The sequence below is a fragment of the Jaculus jaculus genome, chromosome 19 (genome assembly GCF_020740685.1).
Source record: "Jaculus jaculus isolate mJacJac1 chromosome 19, mJacJac1.mat.Y.cur, whole genome shotgun sequence".
NCBI lineage: Eukaryota > Metazoa > Chordata > Mammalia > Rodentia > Dipodidae > Jaculus > Jaculus jaculus.
In genome coordinates, this window is record NC_059120.1 from 134,552 (window position 1) to 154,564 (window position 20,013).

Genomic DNA, 20,013 nt, shown 5'->3' on the forward strand with positions numbered 1-20,013 from the left:
CAACAGCAGGATAGAAATAAGCAGAAGAGGAATAAACAAGCTAATTTATCATGAGGACAGAGCAAGCGTTCACCAGTCTTGCCATGGAAAACTTCAGTGGTTAACAGGAATCCAACAGTTTGAGGGTGATGTTTATGATCTTATAGATTACTGACAGCTGCAGGATAAGTTCACAGATTATAGAATTTTGCATGTTAATGGGTGTGAACATAAGCATACACACACACATAGATAAATTCTGCCTTTAAGACTCTAAGGATCTACATAAAATCTACTCAGTAATTATTTAGGGAAGCACAGCTTTGGATAATGGGGGCTGACACCCTGGTAATTTGTCCCAAGTGTTCAACCTGACTGTGGGGCCTCTTTTATTCATCCTGGATGAGGTGGTCAGGAGGAACCTGGCCTCTTTGTGAAGAGGATCTGGTGCCCCCCTTCATTAGACAAGGGCACAGCGGTTGATTAAATTAACAACTGTGGAGGGCTTCTGTCCCAGTTCCCAGACATTAGCACCATCATCCAGAACAAATTAAAGTCTCACAGCAATTAAGCAGATTTTGAAAATGAATTTCCCATGGTTCAATGGATCAACAACAATTTTGAGAAGTATAGCAGAGCTTAGAAAGAAGGCAGAGGAATTGCTGAATTCCAAAGGGCAGAAGTATGACAGCAAATCTATGTTAAGTAACTCTGCTAAAGTAGGGCTTCTGCATTTCTTTCACATAAAATTAAAAATATACACTCACCAGAGATGAAGGAATTAACATTTAACAAAAATGTGTTAAAAACAGGGATTAGAAAGATTTATTTTTCTATTTCATTTTAAATTCCTTTAACATCATTATATTCTTGTGCAAAAACATAAATATATATAGAAAAGGAACAAAAATAACTACTTTTAGTCACTAGATTTTAAACTCAAACAGGCAGACTTCTCTGACTTTGGCACTGGAATCATTCATAGCTCTTGACCCAAGGGCAGCAGGATTCAGAACTGACAGAGGCTTGTATTTGCAGCCTCCACAGAACCCAATGTGATATACCTCCAAGAAGCTATTCCTGGGAAAAGACTCAGACTAACAATAAAATAGTCCATAGCATATTCTAAGGGCTTTTTACTTACTTGCCTAGGATTGAACTGGGGTTTTTTGTTTGTTTTAAAAAGCACATTTTCTTATTTAATTAATCTCATAGTAATATCATGAGGTAAACATTATGACTCTTACTAGGACCCACTTAGAAGAGAGCACTTAGATCCTGGGATGAAGTAAATGTGTTTAAGGCTGCATTGCCAGCAAATGGTGAAACCGGGATGTAGCTCAGTAGTAGAATGTTTGCTTAGCATTCCCGGGGTTCAGGCCAGATCTTAAATGATGAAAATAAGTAAATTAAAAATTCCATCTAAATCCATACCAGAGATTTTGCCTATATTCATAGTACAGAATGTTCAATTCTAATGGATTTTACATACTCTTTAAAGCACTGATGATAGGTCCATAGCAGAACGAAAGAAAGAAGAAAGAAAAAAAAAGAAAAAAAGAAAGATAGAAAGAAAAGAAAAGAAAAGAAAAGAAAAGAAAAGAAAAGAAAAGAAAAGAAAAGAAAAGAAAAGAAAGGAAGCTAGCCAGGCTTTTAATCATAGCTCTTGGGAGGCAGAGGTAGGAGGATTGCTGTGAGTTCAAGGCCACTTTGAGGCTACCTAGTGAATTCTAGGTCATCCTGAGCTAGAGTGAGACTCTACCTCAAAAACCCAAAAGAAAGGACTGGAGAGATGGCTTAGTGGTTAAGTGCTTGCCCGTGAACCCTAAGGACCCCAGTTCGAAGCTCAATTCTCCAGGACCCATGTTAGCCAGATGCACAAGGTGGTTCATGTATCTGGAGTTCATTTGCAGTGGCTGGAGGCCCTGGTGTGCCCATTCTCTATCTGTCTGCCTCTCGTTCTCGCTCTCAAATAAATAATAAGAAATAAGCAAAAAAAGAAAAAGAAAGAAAGAAAGAAAGGAAGATTGCAAACAGCAGCAACAACTAAAAAGTGCCACTAGTTAAAAGCAGACTGCATGGCAACAGGGTGACTCAGCAGAGGAAGAACTTCTATCTTCAAGTCCCTGGTTTTTCTCTATCTCTACTAGCATAAACCTTCACTCTGTACCAGTTCCTCCCACCTCTAGCCAAAAAGTCTGACCAGGAATTTCAGTTTTTTTGTTTGCTTTGTTTTTTATTTTCTTTTTTCTTTTCTTTTTTTAAAAAATTTTTATTAGCATTTTCCATGATTATAAAAAAAATCCCATGGTAATTCCCTCCCTTCCCCCCCCACTTTCCCCTTTGAAATTCCATTCTCCATCATATTACTGCCCCATCTCAATCATTGTACTTACATATATACAATATCAACCTATTAAGTACCCTCCTCCCTTCCTTTCTCTTCCCTTTACGTCTCCTTGCTAACTTACTGGCCTCTGCTACTAAGTATTTTCATTCTCACGCAGAAGCCCAATCATCGGTAGCTAGGATCCACATATGAGAGAGAACATGTGGCACTTGGCTTTCTGGGCCTGGGTTACCTCACTTAGTATAATCCTTTCCAGGCCCATCCATTTTTCTGCAAATTTCATAACTTCATTTTTCTTTACCGCTGAGTAGAACTCCATTGTAAAAATGTGCCACACCTTCATCATCCACTCATCAGTTGAGGGACATCTAGGCTGGTTCCATTTCCCAGCTATTATAAATTGAGCAGCAATAAACATGGTTGAGCACGTACTTCTAAGGAAATGAGATATATGCCTTCGGATATATGCCTAGGAGTGCTATTTGCTTTGTTTATTGAAGTAAGGTCTTGATCTAGCCTAGACTGACCTGGAATTTACTATGTAGTCTCAGGCTGGCCTCCTACCTCAGCTCCCAGAGCTGGAACTAAGGGTGTGCACCACCACATCCTGCAGAAATTCAGCTTTGATGTCTTTCTCCTTAACTTTCACTTCCTCCTCTTTCATCTTATACATACTTCTCAATACTATTGCGCCTTTCTACCTCTGCTTGGGTATACTTGCAAGTCTTCTCCTGGCTGCAGGCACATTTAGCACAGTAGGTTTCATTATGGTTGAAGAACCTGGAGGAGTGTGTAGGTGAATTCACTTCTTCCCCACCAGATCCATAGTGGATAGTGGATGCAAAGGTGACCAACTGCATGAATGCTGCTGATTTCAAAGTACAATCATACATAAATCTGAAAAATTCTTAGAAGGAAAATGTAGAAAGAAGTTTTTATCTTTAAGGCTTTGTAGTAAAACTATGGAGTATTTGAAAGCAAGTTCCTTCAAGATAGTCCTCATAAAACAGAAGAAACATTTTTACATCTTAAAGACAATAAATTTCCATTATCATTCAACATATCCATTTGAATATTCAAACTTTGGGAGTATACGCATTAAAGCATGTCCTCTTTAAACTTTATCAACCAATATGGATAAGAAGCATATCAATTCTCCATGCTTATGGCCAAGGAAAGATCTAAATATGACAAGACATAATAACAATCAGTCCAACAGTGATCAAAGGGAATAAAACCCCTTATAAATGGTTAGAACACTTGGTTTAAGCCATATTCTGTCACCCAATCTCTTCTGGGCCTTAGTTCACTCAATAATAGGTGAACATCCCTTTATAACTCCAAATATTATTCAATATTATATATATCAAAGCATACATACCACAAAGGCAATAATCTGTTATGTTCAAGTGAAAAACTAACAACCCCCTCTTCATTTAAACAATAATAGTCTTGAACATAACATTACTAAATGTAGGGCATTTCAATATATCTGCCAATAGGTCCAAAGTATTCACTTTGCACTGATCTGTGGTAACACCTATATGTCAAGGTAAGCAAACTGAACCATCCTCATTCTCATATATGGTTTTATAGAGGTTATACTTTAATCATTATTCTTTTTTGAACATTGAAAAAATTATTTATTTGAGAGAGAGGGAAAGAAAGAGGCAGAGAGAGAGAAAGAGAGACAGAATGAATGAGTGCGCCAGGGCCACCAACCACTGCAAATGAACTCCAGACACATGCACCACCTTGTGCATATGGCTTACATGGGTCCTGGGGAATTGAACCTGGGTCCTTTGGCTTTGCAGGCAAGTACCTTAACCACTAAGCCATCTCTCTAGCCCTGAATCATTATTCTTATTTAAAAGTTCTGGTAATACAGCTTGATAATTTTAGCTAATGTGTCAATAGTTAATATTGCATAAACAAAGATCATTTTCCCTCTCAAAGTTTGATGTTCAAAGGTCTCTTTCATACATTTCATACCTACAAGGAAAAACCATAGTCCCAATGGATGATGCCTTCAATCTTATCATACAAAGCTGAAAAGTAATTATGGTCCACAGTGTAGCAAGCAGAGGTGGAATACTCTCTTCTACATATAAGTGAAATTTATTTTAAAGCCTTCCTACTATGGACAGACACAAATACTTCTCAGGAATTTGGTTGTTTTGGTTATTGTTGTTGCTTTGTTTTGGACAGGCCCAGGCTCTTATGCATTGCAGGAAAGTGGGTATGCTATCAATGAGGGATGTCCCTGGCCTCAGATCCAAACTTTAAAGTCAAAATTTTAAGATTCAAATTAAACTATGTGAAAACTGATATAATATTAAACCAAAATAATAATGATGAATCTCTATAATTACCAAATAGGTGAGTGACATGCTTCTTGGGCTACTGGGTAGCACAGACTATGCTAATGGAAAGGCCAGAGAGCAGGAATGCTCAATTTCTACTCATATCTAAATCATTGAGAAGCAAAAATATACTCCATAGTTTTAAGAAGCACAGGATAACTCCAAAATTATGCCGATGTATACTAAGAAGTTACTTAATAGTACCTACTAACTTAGAAGTGACTCATAAAGTGATTGCTCTAACACTGTTGAGCAGGTACAGCTGTGGAGCTCATATCTTCTCATTTAAATCCCACAATTTCCCTATAAATGTAGTTAGTCAGGGTTACATGACCAAAAGTAATATCATTAATGATGACAAGTCCAGAGAACAGAATTCAGGGACTGAATTCCAAAAGCCTCAGACTTACCAAGATGTTGGCTAACCACCAGCCCTTGTGCCGTTGTTCCTTTCTTATCAAGAGGCCCCCATCTACATTCAAATTAACCAACCCAATCCACCCTGACTGGATGCCTAATTTAAACCCCTGAGGATATAAGAACTGGTCCCAATCACCAAGTGAGTTAGCCTCTCTGGGCCCCTCCAAGCTTGAAAACGCTCTCTGCTGTATTTTCTAAGAATAAATAAAGCTTTGTTTAATTTGGCGTTCTATTTTGTGTGTACCTGACAGTTCTTTGCAAGTTTGAAGACTGGAGAGAGTCACTGATTTAGGGAAGTTCTAGTAACCAATGAATGCCTGGCATTCAAACCCTTTAGCTAAGCCCAATCAGAGGTAAGAAAGATTTCATTGCTCTCAAAACCTGCAACAGTAAAAACGTTTATAGAATAGAAATGTTTTGCCTAGTTTACAAAGATAGTCTGGAAACAAGTAGATGACTACTATTGATTGATTCACTGATGTTCTGGCAATTACTACAGCAAGATTACTTTGAATAGAAGGATTAGTAATACATTTTCCTTTTCTTTTTCTTTGAGGTAGTTGAGATTGAAGCCAGGTCCTCCTATACCATAGGTAAATTCTCTATCTCTTTCAGCTACATCCACCACCCACTTTTTACTTTTTATTTTGAGGCAGGATCTCATTAACCCATACTTCTGTCTCAGCCTCTTGAGAGCTAGGGTGATAGGCTTGCAGGACACTTACATCTACAGTGAGGTTTACAATGATCCAAAGGCATCACATTTTTTCAGGAACCCTGTAATAAGCTTAAGTCATCATATATCTAACAAAATTACTGAAATAATTTTGCTTGTAGGAAGCACTAATATCTTCCCCAGAAAGAGGTGGGGTCAGCCCTAACCCAGACTGTCTCATAGACATACTGACCCTGTCTTTGTTAAAAATTCCAGTATATAGCCAGGCGTGGTGACACATGCCTTTAATCCTGGCATTTGGGAGGCAGAAGTAGGAGGATTGCTGTAAGATCAAGGTCATCCTGAGACTACATAGTGAATTCCAGGTCAGCCTGAGCTAGAGTGAAACCCTACAGGGGGGGTGGGGGGGGAAATTCCAGTCTAAACTGGGTGTGGTGATGCATACCTTTAATCCCAGCACTTGGGAGGCAGAGGAAGGAGGATTGCCATGAGTTCAAGGCCACCCTGACACTACATATGAATTCCAGGTCAGCCTGAGCTACAGTGAGACCCTACCTCGAAAATCGAAAAAAAAAAAAAAAAAAGAAACAACTTAGTCATTAGTCATATACATCTTCCTTCTAAACTATTTTCTTTCTTTCCTTTTTTCTTTAACAAGTGAGTGGAGTAAAGGAAGAAGGTAATGGAGAGATTATTTTGATACTTTTTTTTTTTTTTGGTTTTTTGAGGTAGGGTCTCACTCTAGCTCATGCTGACCTGGAATTCGCTATGTAGTCTCAAGGTGACCTCGAACTCACAGCAATCCTCCTACCTCTGCTTCCCTGAGTGATGGAATTAAAGGCGTGCGCCACCATGCCTGGCTTGATGTTTGTTTTTTTAAAAAAGAAACAAATGCTAATTAAAAGATAGCAGTGGTCTTTTAAGTTTAAATCTAAATAGATCATCATGGCTTTTTTCCTTCCTTTTCATCAGTTATACCCAGAAATATGTTCTCACAGAACAAAATTGTTGTCTAGGCATGCCAAAGAATGGAGCCAGGGTCTCTGTAGTAAATACAGACTCTTGGACCAGCAGGTTCTGTATAGCCAGGAACTAAAAGAGATACAAAGATGTCTAAGGTCTAAAGGTTCCAACCAAGACCTACTCTCTAATGATATGAAGAAGCCCATTCTTTCTAAGTAGAGGCATGCTATGTAAGTGACATCAAGGCCCATGATGCAGTCTATACAAAGCCTCTGAAAAAAATCTAAAAAATAGTAGGAGCCTGGTTCACATAGGATAGAACTAGCTTAAGAGAACAGAGAAAAGAAAGGAATGTGGGGGTGGGTCTATCCCATTAGGGGCATTCCACACTGGAGCAAGTTACAACCTAAAGGACAGTAGACAAAAAGTATAAGAACCTGAATAAAAGAAATTGGACTTCAAAAATGCCCACTATACCTGGAGAGAAGGCTTGATGTGATACAATATGGAACCCAGTTTCATGTTTGTGATCTTCTGGAGATGAGCATGCTAAGCAAAGACTTGCAAGATCCTTTCAGCTAAGTTAGATGGTGCTTCTGGACTTCTTGGTTCAACAAAAGCAAAGACAGAAATGGGGGAATTTACAGTACAACCCATGATATAACTCTCATGTCACATCACAAGCTGGAGCTTTTAACAACTTAACTCTAGTTTGGTAACAAGATTTCTCTACAAGATAAAGAAAGCACAGAGATGCAGTATGATGGATTTTGTGGCTTCTTCTATATATAAATATAGGGACATGTAACTTTCCCCCAAGCTCACTAGGTTTTTGCTTTATAAAAAGGTACAAAAGTTGGTCATATATTTTTATTCAAGGAAGCCTCTGACAATGTATTAAAACTAAACACAAGGACTTTGCTTTAGGTTAAATAAGTAAGGGCCCTACTGCATGTTTATTTGGCCTGGGTTGATTGTTTTGTTTTGTTTTAGAGTTTTAAATTTCTAGCACTACCCTAAACAAGAGTGCCAGGAATTCAACACACTCTAATAGGCAAAGGTGGAATTCAGGGCTCGGTTTTGTTTTCTTTCTACTGTGTTCTTTAAACTCCATATAGCACAGGGCACTGTGTACAATTCTGTGGTTCTGTAGGTTAGACAAAACAGAAAGCACACAAAGGTAAGAGGGAGAAGATGAATTATTTTCTTTCAATTTTATAACATGAGAGTCTGTGAAACACAAGTTGGGAATGTTCTGTGGATTATCTCTGTGGGAGTCTTGAGCAGAAATCAGATGATCTTCATGAGAAATTCGAAGACAGTTGGAACATTGGCTGCTGAGACCAGACCATGGCTCTGATCTATAAAGTTTGCTCCTTCCTTTACTGTCTCAGGAAATGAAAGTAAATGAAGTAAACCAGATGATTTGAGAGGTCCTTTTACCTTTACAATTTGATACTGTCCTCAGCCCCTACTTGTGCAAGCACCACCAAAGTATCCAGATGTAGAGAGCCTATGCTTGCACACATTTATTGTAGAACCTACCATTCTGTTAGCCCATAATGGACTGACGTCCCCAAAGCAGGGATTACTGAGGTATAAAATACCTTCCTATGGATACTTTTTTTTTTGTTGTTTTGTTTTTTTGGTTTTTCAAGGTAGGGTCTCACTGTAGCCCAGAATTCACTCTGTAGTCTCAGGCTGGCCTCAGATTTGATGTGATCCTCCTACCTTGGCCTCCCAGGTGCTGGGATTAAAGGCATATGCCACCATGTCAGGCAAGGATACTTTTATTAGATTTTTTTCTTTTATGTGCCCATGCTCCAACATCTCTAGGCTGCCAATGAGAGTGAGTTTCTGTGGCATATTGTCACAGATGGCTCAGCAGTTAAGGTACTTGCCTACAAAGCTTAAGGGCCCTGGTTCGACTCCCCAGTACCCACGTAAAGCCAGATGCACATGGTGGTGCATGTCTCTTGGGTTTGTTTGCACAGGCTAGAGGCCCTGGCATGCCCATTCTCTAAATAAATAAATAAACAAAATTAAATATTTTTTTAAATTGTACACTTAGAAACCTAAACCTAGTAATATATTGGGCCATTCCCTTTCCTTCTGACTAGATGTTTAAGATTGTTAGATTCACAAGTCTGGAAGTGTTTGACAGAGTAGGGGCTAACAGGATGAAAAAAATGGGTAATAATGTCCTCATCTAAGAGCAGAAAGGGACAAAAAGAAAGCAGGAGAAACAGTGCTCAAAAAGACACTCAAGCAGGTGTCCAGTCTTCAAGAAAGTAGGTTCCAGGATATTTAATCCTCATGTAATCCTTTAGGCTTTGTCCCACACCACAGATAAGGAAGGGAACCAGAGAGCTTTTGTTGTTGTTGTTGTTGTTTTATTTTTTTGAGAGTGACAGACACAGAAAGAGGGAGAGAGAGAGAAAATAGGCATGCCAGGGCTTCCAGCCACTGCAAACGAACTCCAGACGCGTGCGCCCCTCCTTGTGCATCTGGCTAACGTGGGTCCTGGGGAATCAAGCCTCAATCCAGGGTCCTTAGGCTTCACAGGCAAGCACTTAACCACTAAGCCATCTCTCCAGCCCCCAGAGAGCTTTTGAGACTTAACTAGAGACCACTGAATCCATGCATTGTCTACAGGGTCTCTGTCTAGCCCATGGTGCTCTTTTGAGACCAAGAGTTGTCTCAGTCTTTGGGAGGGCTGTGCAGGATGAAGGCAGCAGTTAGCTAACCTCCAGTCAATTTTCACGACCTTGGCATTATTTAGGGCTTAAAAACAGAGTCAGTACCTGGACATGGTGGCACATGCCTTTAATCACAGCACTCAGGAGGCCAAGGTAGGGAGATCGCTGTGAGTTCGAGGCCACCCTGAGACTACATAGTGAATTACAGGTCAGTATGGGATACAGTAAGACTCTACCTGGGGGGGTGGGGGGAGCCAGGCATTATGGTGCACACCCTTAATCCCAGCACTCCAGAGGCAGAGGTGGGAGGATCACCATGAGTTCAAGAACAGCCTGATACTTCATAGTGAATTCCAGGTTAGCCTGGACTAGAGTGAGAGCCTACCTCGAAAAAAAACAATAAATCAAGCTGAGTGTGGTGGTACACTCCTTTAATCCCATCACTTGGGTGGCAGAGGTAGAAGAATAGATATGAGTTGGGGGCCAGCCTGGAACTACAGAGTGAGTTCCAGTTCAGCCTGGGCTAGAGTAAGACCCTACCTCGTAAAACAAACAAAACACTGACTCAACAATTTTCAGACCAATTACCTTTTTTCCTAAAGAAAAATCACAGACTAGAGCTAGAGCAATAGCTCAGCAGTGAAAAGTACTTGCATGCAAAGCCTGTTGGGTTCAATGTTCAATTCTCCAATACCCATTTAATGCCTGTAGACTAAGTGATGCATTCATCTAGAGTTACTCTGCAGAGGCAGAGTCCCTGGACTGCCCATTCTCTCTCTTTCTTCTTGCAAATAAAAATAAAATTTAAGAAATTTAAGAAAAATCACAATACCTTGAGAAAACAAATGCAGTAGTTGGGCCTTTTATTTTGATTCCTTCTGCTTTCTTAGAAATGTGTGTCTGAGCCAGGCATGGTTTTAATCCTAAACCAGAGGTAGGAGGATCACCATGAGTTCAAGGCTACCCTGAAAGTACATAGTGAATTCCAGGTCAGCCTGGACTAGAGTGAAACCCTACCTTGAAAAAAGAAAAGTATATTTGATGATAAAGCCATGAACTAGCCCAGGGAACTAGCCAGAAGTTTAAGAATTTGTACAAACCAGGAAAAGTTTTTAAAAATAAAATAAAGATATCCTTTGCTGGGATTATTAAGAGACTGGATCAAAAAGGAGAAAAGGCAGCAGAAAATTGTGCTTAAAGGCCCAGAATTTAAAGATATGGAGAAAGAAATGATGGCTCAGTATGAGGATATGACACCAAAAGTGGATTTGAGAACCTCGGCAGTTATGTCCTAAGAAATGAATGCACAGACTTTACTTTTTCTTTCCCTATGTTTCCCTCCATATCTACATGACCCTCTCTTCTTCACCAGCTACATTAAGGCCTGTTATGTACACTGATACCAAGGGGAATTCTGTGGGTCTATCATTTCACAAGTATTCTATACAATCAGCCATCTTTTTCTCTGTATGATCGTATCTTTGTGAGAGAGGTGGCATGTACTTTTCTCAGGCTCAGCCCTCTCAAGCATGGCTTGCAAGCACAATCAACTCAGAGTAGCTGTACTAAGGAGTTTTTAAGTTCTGGAGTTAGAGTTGCTTATTAGGGAATAACCAGGTCATTGATCAGCACTCAGGTTTAATGGGAGTGTTCAACTTGGTGGTGGGCAAAAGTTAAAAAAGAAAGAAAGAAAAGAAAACAGAAACAGAAAAATAAAAGGGAGACTGGGCTTTCATATCTCTTTCATCTGTGCAGAATCCTGTTCTTCACCCTCGCCACTTTGTGTCCTATGGAGAAGAGGAGGTGGAAGATGAAAAGTAGTAGGCAATAAGAGCATGATTTGTAGGGGTTGAGTTGTAGTCCTCTGACTATTATTTTACCTTCAGAAAAGTTCCTGAAATGAACCTGAGGGTCATCAAAAGAAAAATGGGGGAAATAACCGTAACAACTTCTCTGGGATGTTGTGAACATTAAATGAATTAGAATTGTCCTTGGAGTCACTCAAAAAGCAACACCCACAGTGAGCCAGACATTTGTTCCTACTCAATCTGGTGACTGCTTTTGGACCTTACAAGACTGTGTTTCGGATGGCATTTGGGGGTTGTAAGCAGGAGCAGGAAGCCAGTAATAAAAGACTAAAAAGCCTCAGTATTTTTTTTTTCTTTAATTCTGAAATACAGGTGTTCCTCTTTTTCTGTAATTTAGTAATCATCTTAGTATGTTCCTTTATAAAAAGTGAAAGTCAAAAAACATTTCTTGTGGGCCAGGCATGGTGGCGCATGCCTTTAATCCAGCACTTGGGAGGTAGAGGTAGGAGGATCGCCTTTAGTTCAAGGCCACCCTGATACTACATAGTGAATTCCAGGTCAACCTGGGCTACAGTGAGACCCTACCTTGAAACCCCCCCCCCCAAAAAAAAAAAGATTTTTAGATCTAAAAATTTAGACTTACCTTCCCCAACCCACCAGCATCAGACATTTTGTCTGGAAACTGCCTGTATCTGTCCCACTTTGTTGCTTAAAGCCACCATCAGAAAAACTCAGAGAAAAGACCTGAATGAAAAAACATGATTGTGTCTGTCTCATAGAGTTTCTACTAAGATTGAGAGCTTCAGGCGACAGGAAGAATATAAGAGCCAAATGATGGGAAGGGGTGCTTTGGAACTATCTTCCAGGTATGAAGTGGCCCCATTGCATTCATGACCTTACAGAGACTATCATTACTATTCTAAACCTGCAAAATATTAGGCTCATCAATATCTCATCATAGATAGTAGAGGGAAGCAAAAAATAAAAAGATATCAAAGTGGAACAAAGACTAATTAGAAAGGCCAAGTAGTTTGTAGAAGAGACAGAGGACAGGGGATGAGAAAAGGTAAGGGGAGGGATTGTGATTAAAATACATTATGTACATGTATGAAAATTATTCAAAAAATGAGAGCTGCAAATATTCAAATATAGAAAAAGCCATTAGTGTTTTTCCAAAAAGCAAAATGTATCTTTTATGGTATCAGCATGGTGGTTCCTGGGAGCTGTGGGGTTAGAATGTCTTCATTATTATCCTTGTGTATAGGCATAAACAAAATCTGCCCTTTGGGGTGGGGAACTGTCAACTTTTTTCCTATCATTGCTCACTAAAACTTTGTCTAGCTCCTGTCAATTCTTTCTCTGATTTTCTTTTGAGAAAGGTCAGACATTTTATATAACCACATAAATATGCCAAACCACCTGCTAGGGAAATAAAATCATGCTCAGACAATTGGATGAATCATACAATTATGGAGGCTGGACACAAGTTGTAAGAAATGTGTAGGACTGGCATCCAAACATCTCCAAAGAATATACTCTTTTGTCCTTGGCATGTAGAGCTAGACTCCCTTTATCATCCCATAAGTATTCTTCCTTTCCATGTTACCCAGATCATGAACAATGAGAAATCAGTGACAGTTTTGTGTTCCTCATTAGGTCTCTATGCCTTCAAACCATTTCTATTTAGACCCAAAGGTAAGGTGTGGGTAGGATTCCCTAATTGTGTATGTCATGTTAAACTGTCTGGAGTCTACTCTGATATTTGACTAAATCAGGTAATATGGAGCAATTTTACTAGATCTTTCTGTATCTTGGTTAAGTTAAATAGTGAAATAAATACAAAAATACCAATAACAAGGCTTTGTGGATTAAAACAGACAAATGACAGTGTGCACATTCAATACATGTTCCATATTATTTATAGTACTTTATTCACACTTATTTTTAGAGAAAATATTAGCATAGTAACCTGATTTACAGCAAAGCTTTTAATTTCATTTTCTCAATCTGATTTACAGCAAAGCTTTTAATTTCATGTTCTCAAATTCCCAACAAGTGATTCTAAGAAACCTCCACAGAGTCTTCTGTTGGTAAGCTATGTTAGCAAGGGCTCCTCTAATTTACCTAAAGTTTTAGCCCCCTCATGGCAACTCCCAGCACACATTTCTATCCTAAGCACACTATAGGCTCTGATAAGCACTTTCTACAAAAGGCTGGTGGTACATATGAACTTTAATTAAATACTTTCATGTAATCTCAATAAATTCTAGATCTCTGTAAAAACATCTTTATAAGGGAGATAAGGTAAGAATCTTTCCGAAGTCTATGTGGATTTTAAAGAATATTAAAGGCCAAATTATTATAAAATGTCAACTAAGTAGAAAAGACTTTGTACAGCTGGATTCCAAGTAGGGGAATTTAAAATCTCACAGTTACCCATAATGTTATTACCTCAAGGAAATATTTCTCACTTTTTCTACAGAAAGGGGAAAGCTGGGGCTGGAGAGATGACTTAATGGTTAAGCGCTTGCCTGTGAAGCCTAAGGACACCGGTTTGAGGCTCAGTTCCCCAGGACCCAAGTTAGCCAGATGCACAAGGGGGCGCACACGTCTGGAGTTCATTTGCAGTGGCTGGAAGCCCTGGTGTGCCCATTCTCTCTCTCTCTGCCTCTTTCTCTCTGTTGCTCTCAAATAAATAAATAAAATAAACAAAAAAAAATTTAAAGAAAGGGGAAAGGTGTAATACTAGAAGGCTAGATGGTAATCAGCACAGAGAAAATAATCAGATGAAAGAATAATTCTAGTACAAGCTTTGTAAAATAAGAGGTTTAGCTTTTACAAATCCAAATAATGTTATTTTAATTTAAAAAATTACCACTCAAAAAAAAAAATTGAGGTTCCATAGGATTCTGACAAACCACACAGGAAACTCCCTAAGTTGAGATGAAAAGGGATAGTTTAATCAGATATGAAATTTTACAAAATAAAAAGCATCATCAAATACAGAAAAGATGACTAGCATAAACCAAAAGATAATTAATACTTTTCAAGATTCTCATCACATATAGCCAGGAATGGTGGCACAAACCTGTAATCCCAGCAACTAGGGAGTAGAGACAGGAGGATCAGAAGCTCAAGATTACCATAAACTACATAGTGAGCTTAAAGACAAGCCCAGGATATAAGAAACCCATACACACACACACACACACACACACACACACACACACACACACACACGCACACACGCATATATATATATATATATATATATATATATATATATATATATATATATCACCAGGTACTCAGATACTTCAGGATCACAATTATTGCAAAATCAGTACATATCAAAATCTAATAAATAATAAATGCAGCAAGCATAATATTGAATTACAAGGAGCACATGTATATACTCTGCAGTAACTGTAATTTCATTTAATTTTTCTAAATTTCTGCAACTTTCAAATAAATAACCACAACAGACAAAAGCCCATATGAATGGACCAATCAAGATCATCAACAGTTTTCTCTCAATAAGACAATGATATAGCACAATAGGGTATATATACTACAACACTGAAAAAAGTAGATAAAGAACTAAGGAGATCACTTAGAAGGTAAAGCACTTGACTCATTAGTTGAATGACCTGAATTCAGATCCTCAGAACCCAAATACAGCTGGAGGTAGTAATCCCAGTACTTCTTTGGCAAGATGGGAAGCAGAGACAGAAGAATGTCCTGAAGCTCACAGGCCAGCTAGCAGGGGTGAACAAAAAGCCCTGTCTGTAACAAGGCAGAAGGTGAAAACTGACACTTAAGACATGTGTCATGGCATTCATATACTCATATTCACATACACACATCATACACACACATAACAAAGATGAAAAAAGTAAATGAGCTGGGCGTGGTGGTGCTCACCTTTAAATCATAGCACTTGGGAGGTAGAAGTAGGAGGATTGTAGTGAGTCTGAGGCCACCCTGAGACTACATAGTGAATTCCAATTCAACCTGGGCTAGCAAGACCCTACCTCGGGAAAAAAAAAAAAAAAAAAAGATAATTGGTGATTTGTTGATATTCGAGTTTAAGTTTTGAATATTCTCACTTATGAGTTTTCTTAAAACAATGCAATAATTATCCATCATCCAATTATTGATCATTGTTCTTTCCATGGTTTTAGAAAAAGTGGGACAACTTCTTTAACCAATGAATCTCCAGACCTAACTAACCTGAAGCTGAGAAACTGCACACCATGGACTAGGAATTCAAGTTTATAATTTTTAGTGGGCTATGCTTTTGTTTCACAGTACATGGTTTTCATCCCCAACCCCACCAGCCACTCCTATAGCTACTTTTCCTGAAATAAATTTGCCAAGCATGAAAGCAAAGGGAAATTATTTTTAAATTTTTCTGCTGGCTTGTTTTTCAGGAAGATAAAGATTAAACTATACTTCTAAACCATTTTTTTTTTCCTCTTAGGGTTCCAGGTATGATACTTTAAATGAATTTAAATTCATTTAAAATGAATTCTAAACATTAAAGAAGTTAGCCAGTTAATAACCTTTCTAAAAAAATAAGAAAAACATCAGATACCTAATTTTACAGCACCTCCAAGTTTTTACAAAAGCATGAAATAAATCACTGAATTTATAATTACCCAAGTTATACCACATAATAACTGAAAAGTCACACTCTGGCCACTTAAGAAAGCATCCTTTCCTACCTGGCTAAGTACAGCTGCATTAGGAAGACTCCCATCAGGACCCTTGGGACCACAAGTTGCAATGCCAGGAAACAGTGGAGTTCTGCTCTTGCTGAGAACAGAGGTATTTTTTTGATCTGTACCTTGACTTCCCAACCTTCAGAGTGTTTTTCCAAGTGCTGGTTCTCAAGTGGGGCATAGTGATGCACAGCTTTAAACCCAGAACTCAGGAGGCAGAGGTAGGAGGATCACTGTGAGTTTGAGGCCACCCTGAGACTACATAGTGAATTCCAGGTTAGCCTGGGCTAGATTGAAACCCTACCTTGCAAAACAAACAAACAAAAATCCTAAACCCATATGCTTGAAAAGTTTCTCCTCAGAGTCAGGTGTGGTAGTGCAGAGGTGGAAGGATTGCCATGAGTTCAAGGCCACCCTGAGACTACATAGTGAATTCCAGGTTAGCCTGGGCTGAGACCCTATCTTAACGTTCCCCCCCCCCCGCAAAAAAAAAAAAAAAAATAAGAGTAGGATCAAGTACTGGTCCACTTTGCTAAACAGTTTCATTGACTTTCTAGTTTAGGGAAGCTGAGTAAGGAAACATATCACTTACCTTTTGTTAATATTCATTCCCCATGTTTGAAACTTACAGAGTACTCAGGTACATAAATTTGTTTAACAGCAAAATTACTACTTTCCATGTGGAAGAAGTAAAAGTTATCGAATGTGGACTGTAAATAATCTGATCAGTTTCATGACTAGAACTGGGGACAGAGTCTTTGCAGCTGAGAGAGAAGGAAAGGTAAGCAGTAAGAAAAACTTCTTTAAGAAGTTTTTTGTTGTTGTTGGGAATTCCAAATGAATTCACATCTCTTGCCTACCTGTAATTCTTTGGTGTGTTTATGTTTCTTACAGTGTGAAGGAAACCAGGATACACCACCACCAAATTAGTTTACTCCATCAGTAATTTAAATCCCCACCCTCAAAAGCCAACCCTGCTTATCTTGTCACATCTCTTTAAAACTTAACTATCCTTTGTTGAAGATCCTATGGAAGCCAGAGTTCTAAGCTGCTGTTATTTTTTGATGAGGTTTCCCCTACATAATACACACTGGGTGTGTTAATACACTTGCATGGTGTTCTCTTAAGAAAAGTATGATATAGGGATATTTTTCTTTTCTAAGGAAAGTTGGAACTAAAGCAGTTTGTTAGCCTAGGGCATCTAGTTAGCTAGGACTTGCAGGGAAGATTGATGCTATCTAGGGTGGTCACTAACCAAGTTCTATTGGCAAAGCCACCTTGGCACTACTTCAGAAAAATCCTGCTTTGAACCAACAGCTGTTCTAACTCTGTAGAAATTCTTATGTCCAGCCACCACTCACAAAGAAGACTTGGATCTCTGTGGCAACCCTGAGACTCCTGAAATCACACTAGTTCCAGAAGTGCTCCAGAAAAACTGTAATATGGATAAAAATCTCTCTAAGCCCAGGAGATCAGCTTCAGTATAGAAAACAAAAAAGAAAAGAAAGGAAGTACACATCAACAAACACCAGGAAACTGTGTTATGGCTCGCTGCTGGTGCAAAAACCTCAGAGGAAGGTCAGACAAGGATAATAGGCCAATTTAATTCCGAAAGCACAAGGTGAAAGAAATTTTATTATGGTCTGCCACTGGAATCACACAGGATCCAATGACATCTAACTGCAACTGCTCATCAAGGGAGACAGGCGGTGTAATTGTAACCGCGGCGTAATCACTGCGAGCAGAGACAGCTTCCTTCAACTCCCAACAGAGAAGTATTAAGAGCCTGGAAAATCCAATACAGGGAAACATGGAGATTCTAACATGGCATAGCGAAACAAAAGCCAAAACGGGTGTGTGTGGGGTTGTGTGTGGGGTGTGTGTGCGTGTGTGTGTGTGTGTGTGTGTGTGTGTGCGCGCGCGCGCGCGCGAGCGCGCGAGCGCGCGTGTACAGTGTGGATTTCAGAAACAGGGAGTTGACACTGTTTGGCCCACACGGAGGACATTAGGAAACTCTCATTCAGGAACTCCTCTTCTATATGAAGCTTCTCCCATTCTCCTTTGTTCAAAACAATTAGCTCCGATGTTACACAATTAACAGTGCCAGAGTCCCTGCAACGTTTGCCCATCAAACCCGGGTATGGAGACAAAACGCCGCGCCCTCGCCTGGAGGCGTCGTGGCCCGCGCAGCGCTCCGGCGCGGTCGGGGAGGGCACTCCAGCCAGGGGCCCGCAACCCCGCTGCGCTCCACGCAGCCGGCTAGGATTCACCGCCCAAACCCGACGGAGCCTAACCCCCAAACCCCGCCAGTCGCGCCTGCTCCAAAGTTAGTGCTAAAGTTGTGCTGGGATGCCCCAATTTCGATGGGAAGGGCCATAAGATGGAGACAGCTACAAGGAAGGAGTTTTTCCTCGTGGATGCTAAGGATAAGGTCTTCTTTGCCAGAAGGCCATTTGGCTCCGAGAGCTTCGGAAGGTGAGCATTTGAGTGATCTCCGCTCCAGGTTTGGGAGCTGTCACCTGAAGACAAGCTAGTAGGGACGCCAGAAGAGGACCCCGGGCTCGCGACGCTTGGAGCTTTAAGCAAAGGGGGAGGGAGATGCCAGCGGGGTAAGAAGCAACACCTTCCAGGCATGCGTTTCCTTGCGCCCTCCAAGTTCGTGCGGGGCCCGCCAAGGACTCTCCCAATCCACCCTACCCCATCCTGCCTCGAGCCCTAAGCTCCAACCAAGGGCTCGAAGGTTGGGACCTCAAAGGCAGCCCTGGACCCTAGCTAGACAACCAAATGCATTTACACTGGCCCCGGCCAGCCTGTCTTAACAGCTTGGGGTTGGGGCTGGGCGCAGTTCCCCGACTCTGGTTGTTTCTAATAAAGTCGATTACGTTGCTCTCCTGGAGCTGATTGGAAGGGAACAGAGAGGAAAGGGGGGGGCAGGAAAGCGGAGTGTTGGGGGGGAGCAATCAACTTTGTGACCCAGCGCTTCCTCGCGATCCGTCGCCATGCTTAAGGTCCACCCCCACCCCCTCCAGCCTTTCAAGTGGATACTGAAACTAGGCCAAAACTTTTCCCCTCCTTTTCTCTTCGCCACTAGACTGGATTGTGCCCCACGGAGCCCCATGGAGCTCTGCTTTCTTAAGCACAATAGCCGGACTAATTAGATCATAGAGGCAAGGCAGTGATACTGTAACAAGTAGCCCAAGAGGCAGAGGGAAGGGCCCCGAACACAGGGAAAAGGGGAAAGTTTGCAGTTCTCACACTTACCTATCAAGCCTCCCACCAGAAAGGCGACGATTTGGAACACCAGTAGAATCCCTCCAACAATGCACAGCTTCTTGGTGCTCATGTTTTCTATAATTGCCCCAGCCATTTTTACGCCCCCCTTTTCTTTTCTCCCGTAAATAAATGTTTTAGGGTGTGCTTTTTGCTCCCTCCCCTCTCACTCTTTCTTCCCTCGCCTCCTTTCTGGGCGCTGCAAACTTCAGGGGTGCGGGAATTCAGCTAGGATGGGGTCCGGACGAAAGGCGCCCCCGCGGATTCCCTAGTGCAGCCGCTCGGGCTCCCCAGATGCCGGGAGCTGAGACTGCGGCCGCTCCGCCGCCTGTGGACGCTTAAAGGAGCTGGGAAGCGGATCACATGACGCGCCTCCCTCCCTTTCTTCCTCCCTCCCTTTCGCGCTTCCTCCCTCCCTCTCTTTCTCTCTCTCTCTTCCTCTTTGCCCGCCTGCCCGTTCGCGGATCGCAGCTCCCGCCTGTGCTGGTTACCGGCTCCAGGGTCTGGCTTTCAGCCTGTCGGGCCCAAAACTGGAATGGCTGGGATCTGGGGGTTGTTGTTAAGTGAACCCCCGAAGCATCATAAGCTTCATTTTCTAGTTCCTGAAGAATGAGGTCTAAGTCACCCCTGGAACCTTTTGTAAGCCCTTAACTTAGGCGTTGACTTTAGAAACAGTCCCCACCCCATTTCCAACCGCTAGAACTCACGGAGAAAGATTTTTTTTTTTTTTTTTAAAGGAACCCAACAGGTACTAAGTCAAA

At 40.7% G+C, this 20,013-nt stretch overlaps 1 protein-coding gene across 1 annotated transcript in view; it reads right to left on the minus strand.

Moving 5' to 3' along the window:
* Positions 1–19,607, minus strand: part of Wls (Wnt ligand secretion mediator) — a 120,484-nt gene extending 100,877 nt beyond the window's left edge. Inside the window, exon 1 of the mRNA XM_004671382.3 lies at positions 19,244–19,607. Coding sequence (XP_004671439.1) covers positions 19,244–19,349 — 106 coding nt within the window. The 5' untranslated portion in view covers positions 19,350–19,607. The remainder of the gene's footprint in view (positions 1–19,243) is intronic.
* Between the last annotated feature and the right edge of the window lie 406 nt (positions 19,608–20,013).